Below are 20,880 nucleotides of genomic sequence, written 5' to 3'. Positions count from 1 at the left end.
CAGATGGTAGCCTTTTATGTTTTAGAAGCATATTCAATTTAGAAGATCCATCTACAAACTTCATTAAGTCCTTCCTGAATTGAATATTTTCATTTTTCAAGACTTCTATTTCAGGAGGAACAAAACTAACAATCTTGTTTTCGAGACTTAATATTTCTTCAACATCATCTGACATTTTTCTTTTGAGTTTAAGATTTTCCTTCTCTAAAGCTTTATATTTTTCTTTAAGCTTCTTATACTCAAGAGAAATCATGTTAAAGTTGGCTAAAAGAGTCTCAAAAGACATCTCATCACTATTAGAATCAAATGAATATGAATTGGAGTTAGAGTTTACCTCTATGTCGGTTGCATCTGACTCAACGTTTACCATAAGACATATGTTAGCTAATTCTCCATTTGAACTAATGCTTTCAAGATCTTCCTAGGTGGGCATCGAACTTCTTTTGGTCTTCTTTTTGTTTGACCACTTTTTCTTGAGAGAGGGACATTTTGACTTTACGTGTTTGAGTTTGTTGCATTCATAACAAGTAACATCCTTACTCTCAAGGGGATCCAGGCTTCTTGGATCTCTTTTTCTTTATGTGGAAGGTCCTCAACCTTCCTTTCTTTTTTAACATGTTCTTGAACTTCTTGAACATGAGAGAAATTCCATCGTCTGTTGAGTCTTTAGAACATTCATCTGAACCTAATTTAAACTCAACTTTTAGCTCTTTTCCTTTTTCTCTCTTTTTGCTAGAACCACCACCCTTTAAAGCAATGGTGTCATTTTCTTTAGGGTGTTCTTTATTTTTTAGATGAATCTCATGAACTCAAATAGCTCCAAGAAGTTTGTCAAGAGTGAGAACTTTAAGATCTCGTGCTTCAGCAATGGTTGTGCCTTTTGGCTCCCAAATCTTGGGTAGGTTGTCCAGGATCTTCAAGTTGTTTTGGGCTTTTGAAAACTCAGTTCCTAGGGACTTTAACCCATTTAGAATTATTTGGAATCTTCCAAACATTTCATCAATGGTTTTGTTCTCCTTCATAGAGAACAACTCATAATGCCTCTAAAGAGTGGTAGCTCATTTGAGTTTGACATCCTCAGTGCCCTCATGAGTTACCTTGATGGCATCCCGCATTTTCTTTGTAGTAGAGCGGTTGCAGAACTTATTGTACTCAGTTCTGAATAGGGAACAAGCAAGTATATATCTTGCTTTAGTATTTTGCTGCAAGGTATTGTAATCTTCTTGAGATTACTGGCTCTCAGGCTTCATGATTGTTATATCTCCTCGCGTGATGATTTTTCAAAGTTGGTACTAGGTGGACTTGATGAACATCTCCATCCTATCCTTCTAGTAGGGGTAGTCTTCTCCATTAAAGGTTGGAGGCCTTGTGTGAGAGGCTCCTTATGGCAAATATTGTCCTTCACTACTTTCTATTCTGGATCTTTTCCTTTAACACTATTAGATGTTCAACCTCGTTAAAGGTTGAGCTCTAATACCAATTGTTGGAGAAAAAAGATACACACTAGAAGGGGGTTGAATAATATATATAAAAAACTCGCGCTTTTGAAGTGTAGTGAAGTAGTAGAAACTTTGACAAACAAAGTATTAGAAAGTAATTAGACAAAAGAACATAAATCTTTTATACTGGTTCGTCTCAAACACAAAGACTAGGTCCAGTTCTTAATCAAACCAGATTGAGTTCCACTATATTTTTCAAGATGTAAATATTCTTTCAACAAGCCACTTCTAACTCAAACCTAAGTAGTATTTGACTTGCCTCTTCAAGCAACTACCTAAGTATTCTTTCAGCAAGTCTCTCTAGGCTTAACACTAGGTATTCTTTTCAACCAAGCCACTTTAGGCCCAAACACTAAATATTCTTTCAACAAGCCTCTCTAAGCTCAACCCTTACAAATAAATTTGAAAAGAGTTACAAATATAGCTTCGTCTCTTCTAGACGTGATGCTGTGAAATTTAAGTGCAAATAGTCTACAAAGAATTATGTACATGATCTACAAAAATTGAATAGCTTCTTTGTAATATGCATATTTCTCAATAAGTATTGATCTTTTTATTTATGTTGTTGCACACCCTAGTCGTTGTTTGAAGATTGATCCTTTTATAGTAGTTTCAGAGAAGATGATTGTTGAGCAATCTTCTTAGCATGCTTCGTCTATTCTTCTCTTCGAGATCAGAGAGAGAGAGAGTAAATTAGCCGTTGCTGCAAGCATTTAATGCTTTGCATGAAAATGTCCATCTCTTATCTGATCTTGTTAGCTACTTATCATCGTTTCGTTTAGGTGAGGCAAAAAGTAGTAGCTAAATTCAGAGCAGTGCGGCGTGTTTAGAGTTCCTGTCTATTTTTTCATGATTTATGAGATCTTTCTCTTTCTTTTTGACACAAGGATTTGACTTTCCATATTTGACAATTTTTGATGTCTTCGAGAAAATTTTTCCATTCAATTTTTTAAGGAATAAAGTATTCAATACTCTTAAAAGATAATATGAATTCATAACAAGAAATAAATATAGTATTAATTTAGATTGTGTGTTTCGTTTGCTGTATTTTGTCTTACAGATGAAATATGATGTTTGTTTCGTTTGAAATAATTTTCCTAAAAAAATATTATTTGTTATCATTGAAACATTATAGTCTCTTGAGAGATTCAAGAACGTTTTTTGATTTTACATGACTATTTATATTAAAAAAAGTCTTAATTGAATGTTACAAAATTTTTTTATAATAAAAAAATCTTTTGAAACAATCCAACACACATCCCTTGGTGAAAAATAAAAAAAATAACAATTTACAAAAGAGTAATTATAAGTGTAAAACTACATATATATTATATATATATATATATATATATATATATATATTAAAAAGTGTATAAAAATATTAACTTACAACTAAAGTTAACAATGATTGATTGTTTATGAGTTATAATTTTTTTGGACCTTAAATAATTCATGGCTTATAATAAAGATTTAAGATTGCTTTTAGATTTAATAACGAGTATATAGATCAATGGTTACAAATTTAACTTAATTAATGAACTCAAATTTGTATTTTAAACATATAATTATATTAAATATTAAAAATAGAACTTTGTGGTATATAATAATTTTATTTGATTCATTGTCTCTGAAAATATTTATAAACATTGTAGTTAGATTTTTTGCTTAAATACCTTGAGAGATAAGTTATGTCTTACGAGTTTAAAGAGGTAAGGAAAAAAACCAAAAACTTTGGGAAGCCGAATTTTACGTGAAGGTGAAGCCAAGCAGAGCGATCCTTCACGTGCTTTGCCTTATCTAAAAAAAACCAAACTCTTAAGACAGAGCAATAAGTAAGTGAGAGACTGAGAGCGAAGTTTGAACAAACAAGAGGCACAAAATATTATGTGAGCCAGAAAAGCCCAACAACACACTGTCTCACTCTCACGCACCTCAAAACGACGCCGTCCCACTCTGCCAAACCAAAACCGCCTTCTCCCTCCATTCATTATCGCAGCCCAAAACCAAACCAAAAAGGCACAGCCAGAAATGATAAAAACCATAAAGCTCCTCGTATTTATTTGCATTAAATTATTCATATTCCATTCCGCATCACTTTTTCATTTCAAATTCGAAATCTGAGGAGAGAAGAAGCCAAAGTGTGATTGGAAAATAGTTATGGCGGAGCAAAAGAACCGGTGGAGCTGGGACGTCGCCGGCTTCGACCCGTGGAAGTCGTCGCCGCCGTCTTCGTCGCCCTCGCCGCCGGTTGAGCACGGCGATCGGAGACCTAGTGCGCCGTTGGTGCGGAGGTACTCCATTTCGGCCTCGTCGGTTATTCCACAACCTAAGCACTCTGTGTCCTCCAAGCTTCAGCGGTTGAAGGACAAAGTCAAGGTAATGCGTTTTCGTCGCCATTTCTAACCTTTTTATAGCTTATTTTTCTTCTTCGCAACGGCGTCGTTTTAGCTCACTTCTTTTTCGTCTGAATCCGGAAAGTGTTTCCGGTGGTTTCTTCATCGCTGGCGTTCGCAATGAGGACGTTTCAGCTCTTGTTTCCGCTGTTGCGTGTTGCGTTGTCGTTTATATGAGTGGTTTCAGCGCGTGAATTCGAGAGAAAGGGTACGTGTACGGTTGTGAACTGTGAAGTAGGCTATTGTTGGTTCGCGAGATCAGTTTGGAGGCTTTGTAGAATCTCAACCTACTATGCTGACGTTGTATCGGAAGCTGAATAGGGTTTCTTTCAGAGTTGTGTGTTATAGGATGTTCTCAGTTACATGAGAGCTTTGATTTGAATGAATGATGGTTGTGTTCTCCATGGTCCTCTTGTGAACTTTAATTAATTACTGGGAGGGTTATTCCTGTTTGTATTGTTTATAGTACTTGGTGATTCTGTGATGAAGACGACAAAATGGGGTGCTCTAGCGGTGTCAATCTTTTGAATTCTGGCTTAAGATGCTTTTGAGTAAGTTTTTTAGAATAGTATGATAAGAGCAAGGAGAATTCGGCTTAGGAAGAAATTTGGATGGAACCAGGAGTTAAGTTGGAGATTCTAAAAACGTGGTGGCACATTTTTATAATATGAATTGTTGTTGTATGAAAACATAGTACTGATTGTACCCATTTGAAAAGTAGTCCTAGATTGGTCTAATTTTGTTTGTTTCTCATATATGTTATCTAACAAGTATAAGCTAAGTGATTAGATTCATATGTTATCAAATGATTCTACTATTCTAGTATATAGAGTTGCATATTGAAAATCTCTTTCTGTCATGGATTGTGATGATAAAGGGATTTAGCTAGTTTGGTGTTATGTTCAAACTGTTAGAGATCCTACATGCACTAGTGATATGACCTAAATATTGCATATAAGTAAGGAACAACTCTCAACTTACAAGTTGGTTTTGTAGGATTGAGTTAAATTCAAAATTTCAAATCCACATTTTAAGACTACATGCTACCATTTATCAAGAGAAAATAAGATGGCTAGAAGATGTGCATGTATGGAATGGAATGTCTTCTATACTATTTAAAATTTTAAAGTACTTGCTCATTCTTATTGGCCTGTCTTCTGGATGGTTTGAGTTATTATTTTTTATGTGGTATCCTTTGCAATTGTTTTGGATCATGTTATTTTCAGTTTAGTCACATGTTAACAATCACATAAGATATTTTGCACAGCTTGCTAGAGAAGACTATTTGCAATTAAGACAAGAAGCAAGTGAACTTCAAGAATATTCAAATGCAAAACTTGATCGAGTTACAAGATATCTTGGTGTTCTTGCAGAGAAAACCCGCAAGCTAGGTAAGAAACTAATTTACCTTGACTCTTGGTGCTCATGCTGAAATGAGCTGAAGGTTTTGGAATATTGATATTTGTCCTATAAATTCTTTTGGTTGAATGAAATACATAATTTCACTGACAACATAAGACTCATACTTTAACCTCATGTTGGGTTGGGAAATGAGAGTCACGTTTTTCACAGTTACAAGGTCTGATATATGCTACCACAATAACATAGGCACTGTTAGCATTTAGTTTCTTGAACCTAAGCAAAATTTTTTCTATTATTTTTGTTTCTGGTACCCAAAAATTTTAGGGGAAAGGGAGGTTTCCCTGTTTAAACTATGGTACACTATTATTTTTTGTGTGGAGTTATTGTACTGTTGGTTCTGTCACTAAATTTTGAAATTTGTGGTCTACCTGTGAATTTCAGATCAAATTGCCCTTGAAACTGAAGCAAGAATATCTCCAGTGATCAATGAGAAAAGAAGATTATTCAACGAATTATTAACATCTAAAGGTAGTTTCTATGTGTAGGTTTTCCTATAGTACCATGCAGTTTCTTCATATCCACTCTTTTTTGGTGTCCCAAACACACTCTTTACTGAAGCTAACTGAATACATAACCTTCCTATTATTTCAGCATACTCATACATAAGCTTTTCTGAGTTGGAAACATCTTTCCAATAATTAATATTATTTGCAGGAAACATACGAGTATTCTGTCGAACAAGGCCATTATTTGAAGATGAAGGTCCTTCAGTTGTTGAATTTCCAGATGACCATACCATTCGTGTAAATACTGGTGATGAATCCTTATCTAATGCCAAGAAAGATTTTGAATTTGACCGAGTTTATGGACCTCATGTTGGTCAAGGTAAAATGGTTTTATCCTTTATACTGTCTATCCTAAGTTCAAACAGTCTTTGATATGTACTATGTTGATTATTTGTCATGTCTTTGATTTTCTGTTTGCAGCTGAGTTATTCACTGATGCTCAACCACTAGTGCAGTCAGCTTTGGATGGATATAATGTTTCCATATTTGCATATGGGCAAACTCACTCTGGGAAGACATACACTATGGTTGTTCTTTCTTTCTTTTGCTGTGTGTGACTATGTGCACAAGTCACTTCCTCTTTCAAATAGAATACAATAAAATAAAAAAGGAGTTGGAACCTGGAAGAGAGTCTCAAATTCAGTATTACTTAACAATTGAAAATGAAGTGGCTGCCCTATGGATGAACTATGTTTACACGTTCTTTTTTCTCTTAAGTCAATAATGATTGGCCTAAACAATTGTATTTTTTTTTATGTTTATTCATTACTCCCAGGAAGGATCAAGCTATGATCGAGGTTTATATGCCCGTTGTTTTGAGGAGTTGTTTGATTTAGCCAATTTGGATACAACCTCTACTTCTCAATATAAATTCTGCGTCACAGTTTGTGAGCTATATAATGAACAGGTCTCTGTTTTCACTCACATACACCCTTCCTGTTGTGTTTCTAGTGTCCATCCCAATTTTCTATTCAGTGTTCACTAAGGTTAGTAAAATTTTCTTATTTCCTTTTATGTGTTTTCAGACAAGGGATCTACTTTTGGAGTCGGGGAAAAGTGCACCTAAACTCTGCTTGGGATCACCTGAATGCTTTGTAGAATTGGTGCAGGAAAAAGTTGATAACCCTCTTGAGTTTTCTGCTGTTTTAAAGACTGCATTGCAGACTCGAGAAAATGATTTATTAAAGAATAATGTATCTCATTTGTACGGCCTAAATTCTTTGCCTACATTATATGGAGTTATGTTAAAAGTGGTTTAATTTATGTCATTTTTAGTTGCATGATAAGCTTCTTTTGATTGCGTACTTTTACCAATGTAGCTGTTGAGATCAATACACAAATGTAAGATTGCTCTGTGGGATGTAATATACCACGATATATATAATTGTGTGTTTGTGACATTTTAAGTTACATGATAGACTGCTTTTGATAGCATATATTGTTCCAATGTTGCTGTTCTGATCAATATGGAAGATTGCTTTGTGGGATTTATATATCTTGGAAGCATATCAAGTTAGAGATGACTGCACAAGAGGAGCAAATCTTAACCATTAAATTCATATGGATGGTTAAGATCAAAACTAATTAATACAATCTTGACCAACCATGTATGGTTATATGACTAAGATTTACTCTTATGCTCTCACTAGAAATGTCCACACACACACATATATAAACCCTAAACTCTTAGAATAAGTAGATCCTTCCCCTATATATATATATATATGTATATAAGGGAAGGATTTACTTATTTTAAGAGTAAATTTTAGTAGAGTTATTCCATTCAAGACCTGATGGTCTATATTGAATTTTAATGATCCAATTGTTACATTAAAAGATCTTAATAAATAGATCAAGCAAACAAATTTTTTACAAAATTTGAAAATTATTTGTTACTTTAATACATTAATTCAAATTAATGGATATTCATAAAAATATTATATATTAATTTGAATCTATATAATGAAGTATCACAAATTTCAAACTTTGCAAAAATTTGTAGACTTGATCTATCCATAAACAAATTTTAATGGTTGGATCGTTGAAATTCAATGCAAACTGTGTGTTATTAAATGAAGTATCTCTACTAAGAGTTACTCTTGGAGTAAATGGATCCTTTTTCATATATATTTGGCCATTTTCTTCTTTAATATGACCCGTAAATAACAACAGGAAGCAGAAAATATTAGGGTCTATTTGGTTTGAGAAGACATTGTCTATTTTTGCTTTTGTTTTCATAAATAATTACAAAAATGCCATGTTTTCACTTTGTTTTATGCTTTTAAAGTTTCATACTAGAAACAGTGTAAATAATTTGTTCTGTTAGCTGTAATGCTGTATCACTATGATATTCTATTATCAGAAAGAAGATTGTTCTTTCATTTTTTTTTAAGTTTATTTTTGCAGCTGTTACTGTTTTGATATTTCTGTGGGTGTGTTGCCAGATTTTGTGACTGCTGTAGGCTAATTCAGCTCTTTGGATTTCATGTCTTTCTGTGTCAGGATTGTCACGATACACATATTTTATAACAATTTGATCACTGGTGAGAACTCATATAGTAAACTCTATCTGGTTGACTTAGCTGGAAGTGAAGGTTTGATAACAGAAGACGATAGTGGTGAGCGTGTCACAGATTTGCTCCATGTTATGAAGTCACTTTCTGCGTATGTGATTTCAATGCCTTATTTTTCTCTTCATTATCAAATTTATCCATATTTACTTAATTGTTGCCAGGTGTTTGCCCATCCATGTCTTTATGTATCAATCCACTTCAAGTATTTTCTGTTGTCCTTGATTTGGTGATTTATCAGTTTTCATTACTTGTTGCAAATGTTACTAAGGTAGCCAACCATATTGTTAATTTTGTTTCTGCTTGGGGAAATAATGTTTAGATACTTAGTCTACTTGTAATAGATGTGGGTTTGCATTTCATTTATGTTTGGGTTATATACTTATATGTTAATGTTACTTAATTCCCTTATCAACAGTAAACCGGATATTACAGCTTCAATACAGCATATTATGATAGGCCCAAGAATGAAACCCAAAAGCAAACCCTACAAGTCTATTATAGGAGGAAGAATAAAAGAGTGAATTAGTAGTTAGGAATCTGTTATGAATGTATTTTAAAAAAATAAGGTGTAAAGGGTCAGTTACGGTTGCTGATTTTGGTTACTATAAATAACTCTCTAATTGGAGAGTTAAGGGGGAATTTTATGTTTTAGGCGACTGGGAGTTCCAGTGTAAAAGGAGAGGGCTCCTTTGAGTACATTGTGTACATTCGATACAGGTTTACTGATTCTAACTAATACAGAGACACTATTTTCTTCTTTTTCTGTTCTGTATTTCTTGGTGTTCCTTTCTATCAAAGAAAGGATCCTAACAAATTGGTCCGACCTACCGGATCCATTCAAGAACGAGATGGAAAATCGAGTGGGGAATTTGGAGAAGTTGACCAGCGAACAAGGAATGAAATTAGCGGAGTTGAAACGAGGCATCAGTTACATCAAAGATAACATGCCAGACATGAAACAAATTAAGGAACTAATTCTTGAGTGTATGAATAAGAAGAAAGATCCAATTTCTGAGGAAGGGGAGAATGATTCAGTCAACAATGGGAATATGTCTGAAGTGAAGGAGGGAGGAGAGTCATCGGAAGGAGAGAATGGTGGAATGCGTCATTCTTGGATGAAAAAAGTGGAATTACCCACTTTTGAAGGATGTGACCCGCTGGGATGGATAGCTAGGGCAGAAATTTTTTTTGAAGCACAACAAGTCAAACCTACAGAGAAACTGCGTCTAGCATTCATAAGTATGGAAGGGAATGCTGTTCACTAGTTCCAATTTTGGCGACAGAAGTCCAAGAATCCTTCTTGGGAAGAGTTCTCGATAGCTTTGTTAAGAAGGTTTGGTGGAAACGGTCGTAGCACGGTGTATGAAAGGCTGGCAGCACTAAGACAGACTTCGAGCGTGGAAGACTATGTGCAAGAATTCAAACTGTTGGTGGCACAAGCAGTTTCAACACCAGAGGATCAATTGCTGGGTTATTTCCTAGCAGGACTACGAAAAGATATCTCGTGCCATGGAGGTGGCATGTGATGTGGAAGAGGCAATGAAAGAAGCGCGAACATACAGGGGTTCTTTTAACTGTCAAAATGCAAGTTCGCGATACCAAACAAGAGGGGGAATTGTGTCGTGAGTGGGCATTGGAGGAGTGAGTAATTCTCAAACGTCTAATGGAATGGGTCGCTAGGCAAAAGTGTAAATTCGTGGTCAAGAAATGGAGGAACAAGGAACCTATCTTATCCTGAATATGTGAAAAGGAGAGAGGAGGGCAGGTGTTTTCGTTGTGGACTAGCATATGGACCAGGGCACCGCTGTTCGGAGAAGAATTTGCGGGTATTAATTTTGGCTGAGGAAGAACAAATTGGAGCTGAACACGAGGAGGCGATAGAGGAAGAAGGAGGAGAAGAGCTAGAAGCGGTGTGCCAATGGATGGACCTGTCCATGTGTTCAGCTGGAGGATGGACCCAACCTCAAACCATGAAACTTCAAGGAACCATTCAGGGCAAGGAAGTGCTGATCTTAATTGATAGTGGAGCCAGTCACAATTTTATTTCCAGCCAATTGGTACAGAAATTGGGATTGGAGGTGGAATCAACCGAACCATACCAAGTGAGGCTGGGAGATGGGAAAAGAAAAAAGACCCAGGGGCGTTGCAAAAACTTGAAGGTACACATGGGAAATTATGAATTATCTGAAGAATTTTTTCTGTTTGACTTAGGAGGCATGAACGTGATTTTGGGAGTGACTTGGTTGGCTACTTTGGGGGAGGTAAAAGTGAATTGGAAGACTTTGAGCATGGATTTTGTAGATCAAGGATAGAACGTTCAGATACAAGGGGATCCAAGCTTAGCTAAATTAGTTATCTCTATGAAGTCCTTGATTAAACTGTCACAAGGTGAAGTAGCAGGAATGTTAATGTTGTGGGTTGTGGAAAAAGAGGAGAGAAAGAATGAGTATCTGCCTGTGTCAATGGGAGATCAACTGCAAAAATTGTTAGAAGAATTTGGTCATATTTTTGCTAAACCGGTAGGGTTACCACCTCATAGAGAAATTGATCACAAAATTCCAATCAAGGCTGGGATCTTATAAGTGTTAGACCCTATCGATACCCTCACATACAGAAAAACGAAATTGAGAAGCAAGTGGCTGAGATGTTATCTACAGGGGTTATTAGACCGAGCAACAGTCCATATTCAAGTCCGGTGATTTTGGTAAAAAAGAAAGATGGTAGCTGGAGGTTCTGTGTGGATTACCGGGCTTTGAACAAGGCTACAATTCCGGATAAGTTTCCTATTCCCATGATTTAAGAACTTCTCGATGAGTTGAATGGGGCTGCATATTTTTCTAAGATTGATTTGAAGGTTGGCTACCACCAGATAAGAATGTACAAGGCAGATATTCCGAAAACAGCTTTTCGTACCCATCAAGGGCATTATGAGTTTTTAGTAATGCCATTTGGATTAACTAATGCCCTAGCAACTTTCCAATGTGCCATGAATGCCATAATAGGACCCCTCCTAAGGAGGTATGTATTGGTGTTCTTTGATGATATATTGGTGTATAGCAAGTCTTGGGAGGATCATTTGTAGCATCTAAAGAAGGTACTGCATATTCTGGAACAACACGGTTTTTTGGCCAATCTAAAGAAATGTGGATTTGGTAAGATGGAGTTGAGTTATTTGGGACATATAGTTTCTAAAGCAGGGGTTTCTATGGATCCTCAAAAGGTTGAAGCTATACTACAATGGCCTATTCCAAAATCTATCAAGGCGCTCATGGGATTTTTGGGCCTTACCCGATATTATTGCCGCTTCATATGCAATTATGGAAAAATAGCCAGGCCTTTAACCGACTTGCTAAAAAGGGGAAATTTTGCATGGAAGGAAGACAGTACCTTGGCGTTTAGGCTACTGCAACAGGCTGTCACTTCGGCTCCTGTTTTAGCTATGCCCGATTTTTCTCAACCCTTCTCTATTGAATGTGATGCTTCAGGAAAAGGGATAGGAGCAGTGTTGACACAAAACAAGAGGCCTATAGCATTTTTCAGCAAAGCTTCGGGGGAGGCATCCCTTACCAAATCAGTGTATGAGAAGGAGTTAATGGCTCTAGTGTTGGCCATTCAACATTGGAGACCTTATGTGCTCGGATAGAAGTTCACTGTTTTCACGGATCAAAAGAGTTTGAAACATTTATTGGAGCAAAGAATTACGACCCAAAATCAACAAAATTGGTTGGCTAAGCTGTTGGGATACGAATTTGAAATTGTGTATAAAACTGGAGCTGCAAATAGAGTGGCTGATACTGATACACTTTCAAGGCAGAATGAGGAGAAGGAATTGCAATTAGTTTTCAGGCCCTATTGGCAAGATATCACGGAGATTGATGAGGAAGTAAAGAGGGATCCTATTTTGGCTAAAATAATTGAGGATCTGAAACATGATCCGGATTCTCATCCTCAATATACCTTGGAACATGAAAGATTGTATCATCGGGGAAGATTAGTGTTGGCAGCATCTTCCAGCTAGATCCCAAGATTCTTACAAGAATTTCATTCTTCTCCCATTGGAGGACATTCGGGAGTATTCAGGACTTATCGTCGGTTGGCCCAGTCACTTTTTTGGATAGGAATGAAGGGTACAGTGACACAATTTGTGGTAGCATGTCATATATGTCAGCGCAGCAAATATCAGGCCTCAAGTCCAGCTGGTTTACTGCAGCCCTTGCCTATTCCAAATGCCATTTGGGAGGACATCAGCATGGACTTTATTGTTGGATTGCCTAAATCAAAAGGTTTTGATGCAATTTTGGTAGTTGTTGATAGATTGAGCAAGTATGGGCACTTTATATTACTTAAACATCTGTATTTGGCTTGATCGGTAGCAGAGGTGTTTATTCGAGAGGTGGTGAGACTACATAGAATTCCAACTTCAATTGTTAGCGATCGAGACCCTACATTCGTCAGTCATTTCTGGCAGGAGTTGTTCAGATTGCAAGGGACTCAATTAAAGATGAGTATAGCTTATCATCCGGAATCCGATGGCCAAACGGAGGTGCTAAACAGAACCTTAGAAACTTATCTTCGTTGCTTCAGCTCTGAACAACCTAAAATTTGGGCAGAGTTCATCCCTTGGGCAGAATATTGGTATAATACCAGTTTCCAAAGTGCTTCACGTAGCACCCCTTTCGAGATAGTATATGGTAGACCACCCCCTTCGTTAGCCAGATTTATTCCGGGGGAAGTTTTGGTAGAAGCAGTAGCTCAAGACCTGAGAGACAGGGATGAAGCTCTAAAGCAATTAAAGTATCATTTGGGGAGAGCTCAAGATCAAATGATCCACTATGCGAATGCTAGGAGAAGACCAGCTAAAATACAACCAGGGGATTGGGTTTACCTCAAGATTCGACCACACAGACAAGTTTCAATGCCAACAAGACTTCATCCTAAATTGTCAGCATGTTACTATGGTCCGTATTTGGTTTTGAAACAGATAGGTACAGTAGCCTTTCAGCTGAAGCTACTGGAGCAAGCAAGAATCCACTCAGTTTTCCATGTGTCTCAGCTTAAAAGGGCAGTGGGAAATCATACAGTAGAATCTGGGCTTCCAACAGAGCTTGAGCGAACAACCACAGGGTATCAACCAGAGCAAATTTTGGGCAGCCGTGTGATTACAAAATATGGTGATCAGAGTCAGTAGGTTTTGGTGCAATGGAAGGATAGGTCATCAGAGGAAGCTACGTGGGAAGACGCCACTACTATCAACAACCAATTTCCGGAGTTCAACCTTGAGGACAAGGTTGTTTTGGAGGGGGAGGGTATTGATAGGCCCGAGAATGAAACCCAAAGAAAAACCCTACAAGTCTATTATAGGAGGAAGAATAAAAGAGTGAATTAGTAGTTAGGAATCTGTTATGAATGTATTTCAAAAAAATAAGGTGCAAAGGGTCAGTTACAGTTGCTGATTTTGGTTACTATAAATAACTCTCTAATTGGAGAGTTAAGGAGGAATTTTATGTTTTAGGCGACTGGGAGTTCCAGTGTCAAAGGAGAGGGCTCCTTTGAGTACATTGTGTACATTCGTTACAGGTTTACTGATACTAACTAATACAGAGGCACTATTTTCTTCTTTTTCTGTTCTGTATTTCTTGGTGTTCCTTTCTATCAAAGAATCCTAACATATTAACAGTCCAGATTTAGCATAATGATGATTAGGTGAGGGTTTCCGATTAACCTTTTACTTCAAGGAAGATGATGGGACAACCATAGTGTCATACTTGAACCTGGTCTTGTACTGTGTCCTGTATTGAACCTTGCATAGATAACACTTATTGATATCTACAAAAAATGAAATGTAATTTGATTTTCCTTAACTCCTCTCATATGTTCTTGCCTTTTTCTTGTAATATATATAATTTTATGTTTTCATTCATATTGAACTTTTGTTTTGGGCAAGTTTAGTGGAACGAATGTGGTGCAGTGAAAAATTTATTGTCTAACACTTTGGATTTTTAAAATGAATATGCAGGTTGGGAGATGTTTTGTCTTCTTTAACATCTAAGAAGGATATTGTTCCTTACGAAAATTCGTTGCTAACAAAACTGCTTGCAGATTCACTTGGTATTGATTTGTTCTTCCCTCTTTTTAACTTTAAAGTTTGAACTTATGGTGGCATCTATTTGGTTCCTGTGTTGTTACTCCTATTGGAATGTTGATGTACTAGTAACAAAATTGTCTCAGCTTGTTAAGATGCTAATAAGTTTTTGCAATTTGGGTGTGGTTTTGTCATTGTTAGAAGTCTGTGGGGTTCATTTATCACGTGCTACATTGATTTGTTTCATGGTTATTATTGTCTAGGAAGCATCACTTATAATCCTAGGGAATAGTTTCCGCTAAGTGTATGTGTATCTACAGCTATATATGGATGACATACTGAACCTATGCACTATATTTTAAAATAATAAAAAGTTTTTTATTCTCTAAATTCTCTAAAAAGATTCTGTTCTCTCTCTCTCTCTCTCTCAATCTCCCTCTCTAAATTTAACAAATCAAAGTGATACCAGCCACCGCATCCTGTCTAGTCACATCTGCTGTTTCCTTACTCCATTTTCCAGCACTTTGAATCACAAATTCTGGCCATTCTCTTTCTCCCAAGTTTTCCATTTTAGTGGCTTTTCTTTTTTGTCTCTGCCATGAGTCTATGACATCACTAGTTTCTTTTCTCCTCTGCTGTGTTGGACTGTTGGCTCTTCCAGTGCACTCAGTCACATTTCAAGTCCCCATTGTCACTGTTTGCTGCTGCTGCAAAATTTTCTGGTGTCCCAGATCCAGCAAGTTAATTCCACTGCCTGGCTTATTTCAGGTCTGCTTTAATTCACCAGTTACATTGCTGGTTCCATTGCTTCCTCTATTATGGTTTTTTCCTCGTTTATAGCTGTCTTAATTGTGGAGGTCTATTCATATGACTGCAAGTCTGGCAGATCTATGTCTCTCTGGTGAGTTAGTGTGCAGTGTAGCTGTCACTGCTTGAACCTTTCTAGTGTAGTGTTGGACCTATTTTAGTTTTCCAACCAACAGTTTTGCCTTCTGACTCTCCTTGTGGCCCTTAATCTGGATACGTGATTACTTTCTTTTTGTTTAATACTTTGGTTGGACAGATCTTGTCTGGTGTCTTTTCACACTTCATGACTTTCTATTTTATATTTCTTTTGCTTAAATAATGAGTTTTTATTTGCAACAAACTTAAAGTTTAGTAAGCTAACTTAAATAAAAAGAGTTTTTATTTGCAACAAACTTAAAGTTTAGTAAGCTAACTTAAATAAAAAGAGTTTTTATTTGCAACAAACTTAGTAGTGTGTGTGGTTCATGTATCACATGCTACAATGAATTTAATGTTCATGGGTATTAGTGTTTAGGAAGTTGCATCACATATTATAATTCTAGGGAGTAGTCTCCACTATGTCTATCTAGAGTCCATATATATGGATAACATGCAGAACCTCTACTACGTTCTACAAGAATAAAAGCTTTTTCATTCTCTAAATTCTCTGCAAAATGATTCTGTTCCCTAAATCTCCCCTTTTTAATTCAACATTGATGTTAGTGTTGTATCATATCAAATACTTTAAATACTGTGCCTATTCCTATAATTCATCATTGATTTTGATGAAATTGTATTAATAATAATCCAGATTGTGTTCTCATGAAGCTGTTGTCTGATTGACTTCATTTTATTGTCTGGTTGTCTTGTTGCTAATTTGGAAATATGTGCATCTGCATTCTTCTGTTTCTATAACTGTTCTGTTTATCTATATTACATATTTATTCCAATTAGTCCCTCATATGATACCAATGCTTAAGAGGACCCTTGTCCGTGTTTCCTGATTATAATTGGGTTCTGTTGCCAAAATTTTGGACAGCTCCTTTCTGTAATTGCCCTCTTTGAAAGAGAAAACAATTATTATTTTTCTCTCCCTGACAAATAAAACAGTTTATTAAAGATATAAGGAAATTGTACTTGAGCTAATGAAAAGGTATCCTTCAATATCAGAAAGGGAGAAGATCGCTAATTATAAGGTGATAATGGGCATGGAACCTCTTTCTACTTGTAAAATTGGGAAGAGCAGTGGGCTTCTCCATGAATTTCCTAGATAATATTATTGCCCCTGTATTCTTTGCCTATTTTTTTTTGGTTGAGGGTTTGGGTGGCTTTGTTACATTGATGGCTTTTGTTCCCTGTTATTTTCTTTTTATTTGAATGAGGATTATCATCCTTTCCTTTCATATTCTGTATTGTTGTAATGAAATTCTTCTCAAAATATAAAAGAAACTCTATTTGACAACAAAAGGTTATCACACATGACACTAAATTTGTATTCTGTATTGCCCGCAAAACTAACTTTCCTGGGTCTTTCTGATTGATTTCAGGCACCTCATCTAATTTTTACAGTTAGTGTTCTTTAATGTTTGTAGGTGGGAGTTCAAAAACTTTGATGATTGTGAATGTTTGTCCAAGTATTTCAAATTTATCCGAGACATTGTCATCTCTCAATTTCTCTTCCAGAGCTCGAAATTCTATATTAAGCCTTGGAAACCGAGACACAATTAAAAAGTGGAGAGATGTTGTAAGTTCTCATTCCCATTTCTTCTTTTGATCCTGTTTACTCATAGGTGTGAATTTGTTTTGGAATATTTTTAAAATCATTATTACATACTGCATCTGATAGATTGTATGTGGATAGAATGATGTTGAGTGCAAACTAGGAGTTAATGGTTACAAATTTTCTATTTATATCATATATTTTATTTATCATTTTTTAAAGGCAAACGATGCACGAAAGGAGCTATATGAGAAAGAAAAAGAAATCCATGATCTAAAGCAAGAGGGTCTGGAACTCAAGAAAGCGCTAAAAGATGCAAATGATCAATGTGTTCTACTCTTCAATGAAGTGCAGAAGGCATGGAAAGTTTCTTCTGCATTGCAGACTGATTTAAAGGTTTGCATTTGAATCATCTTGGCATAGTTTTCCAGTTCTATGCAGTGACTGGTTATTTGGTGGCTAGACGTTTATGTTTTCAAAATATGGCATGCTTGGGTTATGTTAATTCGTTGAGCAATTCGACATTATTTTTGTGCTGCAACATGTTAGAAGAACATTTATTATTACAAGATTTATAATTTTAAATCAGTTTCTTGACTGCATAATCACAATCAAGTATTCTATCAAATTCACCATTGTGCATTTTCTGATATTATTTTGATTTAGGTTTTGCTTAGGTGGGTATTCTGTCAAATGTTTTACATACTTGTGTTAAGTTCTGTTCCTTCAAAATATAATGATAAATTTGACTGTTTTCGTTCTTCTTATCCCAACTTGAATGTATAAAGCCCGCTGACATTCATACCATGCTATCAGCACTTGGTTGATATCTTTGAATATAAAGGCATCTGCCTTTTTAATGAATTACATTATTGCTTTTATTTGTTGCAGTCGGAGCATGTTTTGCTGTCAGATAAACATAAGATAGAGAAAGAACAAAATACTCAACTTAGAAATCAAGTTGCTCAACTTTTACAGTTAGAGCAAGATCAAAAATTGCAGATACAACAAGAAGATTCAACCATCCAAAGTTTACAGGTTGGTACTATCTTATGATAGTTTAAATTACTAATTCATAAGAAACTTCTTCAATGGTTTATAAGTCCAATTTCTAAGTACTTTAACAACTACAGTTTCTTGATAAAAGTTAGAGTGATCTAACATATAACTTTTCTAAGTAGTGAATTTTAATCAGTTTTGTTTGCTGGGATGCTTAATCTAACATGTATTTATAAATTATAATTGAGCCTTAAATTATTTGCAATTGCTTCTTAACCATAAATTCTTATTACCTTTTGTTCTCTCACTTTCTTCCTGCCAAGTTTTGAACTTCATACACCCAATTCAATGCTGCCTGTGCAGTTGTTTCTATTGTATGCTACCGCAGGCTGTATATTATCGATTATCAAATTTATGTGTACTGGTGACATTTCCAGCACAAAGCTGAAGCAACAGCACTTTGTCATAATTTGGGTCCCTGCACTGTTTAATGATTTGTCTCATCATTGAGTAGCTTGAACACTATCAATGAATTTTCTGATTTAAATACAAATAGAGTATGTTAATCCTTAGTCCTAGATGTAATGATGTATGTTATCATTCTTCACACTCCAGATAATTCACGTGTATCTGCTTTTCCTCTTTGATACAGGCTAAAATTAGAACCCTTGAAACTCAACTCAATGAAGCTACTAAATCTAGGGCCACAGAGCCAGAGTCTTCTGCCCTATCCAATTCCAGAGCAACTGGAGATGGCACTGACTCTTCTGCAGTAACCAAAAAACTAGAAGAAGAACTCAAGAAACGTGATGCTCTGATTGAGGTCTGTTATTCTTGATAATTGTGTCTGATTGTTGTAGTCTTTTAATTATTAATATATGGTTAATGCTTTTTGTCTTCTTTGTAGTTTTTATATAGCAAAATTTTTCCTAAAAACCACTACTGGCCATAGCATTTTGTATATCTTATATGCAAAATGGTATACATACAGGAACATGGTTGGGGTGGACCATCATGTTTGAAAGCAACAATTAAGTATAAAACTGAAATGGGGATATAGTTAGTATGGTGCCATTGTTAATATATTTGATGAAAGGGGAAAAAAGATAAAAGCCAAACATGCAGCCAAGAAACCAGAGCTTAAAATTTTAATTTTGCATCTTCTGATGACCTTCTAGTTTGTAGAAGATATACTCAGTTAAAAGGTTGTCATGCTGTAAGTTCTGAATATTTATTATGTTGAATTCTTTAGCTGTATTGGATTTTGATATGCCTACTATTAGTACTATAATTTTATATTGTTCCTGTGTGGGGCTCAATTTCATATTTGATGGTTTGCAGAGGTTGCATGAAGAAAATGAGAAATTGTTTGATAGATTAACTCAGAAAGCATCTACAGCTGGATCACCTAAGGTAGGAGGTTTCACAACTTTGTAGATTATCTGTATATGATCACTATGAAGTGTTGTATATAAAAATAAGTATCGAGTTGAAAAAAGAAACTATATATTAATTGTGTATTTTGTACATTTTCTAATATCCCTATTTATAGAGTAAATGACTATGCTTAAATAATGAAATAACAATTATAAAGAAATGGGGAAACAAAATAATAAAAATATACGAAAACAAATATCTAGAGATATTTAAAGATATTCTAGATCTTCTAAGTATCTATGATATTTACAACACTCCCCCTTAAGATGGTAAATGAATATTAATCATGGCCAACTTGCCAATAAGATTTTGGAATCTAGCACTAGGAAGTCCCTTTATGAAGACATCTACTACTTGAACTCATGTAAGTATATGAGCTGTAACTATAAGGCCACCATCCAACTTCTCTTTGATGGAGTGTTTATCAATCTTTGTGTTTCATTCTATCATGCTGAACTGGGTTATGAACAATGTTGGTAGCCGAATTGTTATCACAAAACAACTTCATTGGACCCGTATTTAACTTTAAGGTCATCAAGAATAATTTTCATTCATAAATTATAATTCTTTACATATGCCATGTGCCATAGCTTCAACTCAGCTTCTGCACTAGATCTAGCTACTACATTTTACTTGCTTCTCCATGTTACTAGATTCCCACCAAGAAACATGCAATAACTGGAAGTGGATCTTCTATTTGTGACGAACCTTGCATCAACATCAATGTATATCTCCATGGACAATGGACCTTCTCTTTTAAATAATAATCCCATCCTTGGTCTTGCCTTTAGATATCGGAGAATCCTCTCGACTGCGTGAAAGTGTCTGTCATGGAAGTCATGCATAAATTGGCCAACCACACTAACTGCATAAGCAATATTAGGTCTAGTGTGTGATTAGGCATGCCAACTAAACCCGCATCCGTGGGTACTGTTTGACCTTGACTCAATTTTGATGAGGAAAACTCATTTTGATCGGGTATGGGTTTTCTACGACTTGAGACATTAGGTTTGGATATGTAACCCTTCACCCTCATACTCGCCCTGCATCATTTCTTTTACTTTTTTTACATATTTTTACAACAATATATATATATATATATATATAAATTAAAGTTAAGTTTTTAATTTTTATAAATATTAAAAATACAATTAATTATTTTAATAATTAAATAATTAAAATTATAACAATAATTAAGTAACTAATTTAAAATTGTTTTAATTAAAAATGTAATTTAATTCTTAAATTTTCTATTTATAATTTTTTATTTTTTGTTTATATATTATTTGTTATAATATAATTATTAACTTATACTTTAATTTATTTAAAATGTATAAGTAAATTAAAATTATAAAAAAAATGTAACGAGTCCCTATGAGTTTATTTGAACCCGACAAAACCCGATGCATATGGAGATGGATTTTAAAAATATAATCCCATCTCTATAAAACTTGAACTCGGAC

The 20,880-nt window shown here is 35.3% G+C and overlaps 1 protein-coding gene across 2 annotated transcripts in view; it reads left to right on the top strand.

The window, feature by feature from the left end:
• Positions 1 to 3,359: 3,359 nt before the first annotated feature.
• The window catches only part of LOC109818374 (kinesin-like protein KIN-14B), a 44,757-nt gene continuing 27,236 nt past the window's right edge, over positions 3,360 to 20,880 (top strand). For both annotated transcript variants that reach the window (XR_002241447.3, XM_020383817.3), the window contains exons 1-14: positions 3,360 to 3,875; positions 5,160 to 5,283; positions 5,696 to 5,782; positions 5,969 to 6,139; positions 6,241 to 6,347; positions 6,596 to 6,727; positions 6,846 to 7,024; positions 8,323 to 8,484; positions 14,410 to 14,501; positions 16,854 to 17,005; positions 17,204 to 17,377; positions 17,873 to 18,019; positions 18,633 to 18,803; positions 19,322 to 19,393. Coding sequence is in view for 1 of the 2 variants with exons in the window: in XM_020383817.3 (XP_020239406.1) it covers positions 3,657 to 3,875; positions 5,160 to 5,283; positions 5,696 to 5,782; positions 5,969 to 6,139; positions 6,241 to 6,347; positions 6,596 to 6,727; positions 6,846 to 7,024; positions 8,323 to 8,484; positions 14,410 to 14,501; positions 16,854 to 17,005; positions 17,204 to 17,377; positions 17,873 to 18,019; positions 18,633 to 18,803; positions 19,322 to 19,393 (1,989 nt within the window). In the remaining variant the exon portion in view is untranslated. The remainder of the gene's footprint in view (positions 3,876 to 5,159; positions 5,284 to 5,695; positions 5,783 to 5,968; positions 6,140 to 6,240; positions 6,348 to 6,595; positions 6,728 to 6,845; positions 7,025 to 8,322; positions 8,485 to 14,409; positions 14,502 to 16,853; positions 17,006 to 17,203; positions 17,378 to 17,872; positions 18,020 to 18,632; positions 18,804 to 19,321; positions 19,394 to 20,880) is intronic.

Source organism: Cajanus cajan, chromosome 5 (assembly GCF_000230855.2).
Source record: "Cajanus cajan strain Asha chromosome 5, NIPB_CcT2T_4, whole genome shotgun sequence".
In the NCBI taxonomy this organism is placed as follows: domain Eukaryota; kingdom Viridiplantae; phylum Streptophyta; class Magnoliopsida; order Fabales; family Fabaceae; genus Cajanus; species Cajanus cajan.
Note: the sequence above shows the minus strand (reverse complement) of the source record. Positions and strands in the feature narration are given on the sequence as shown.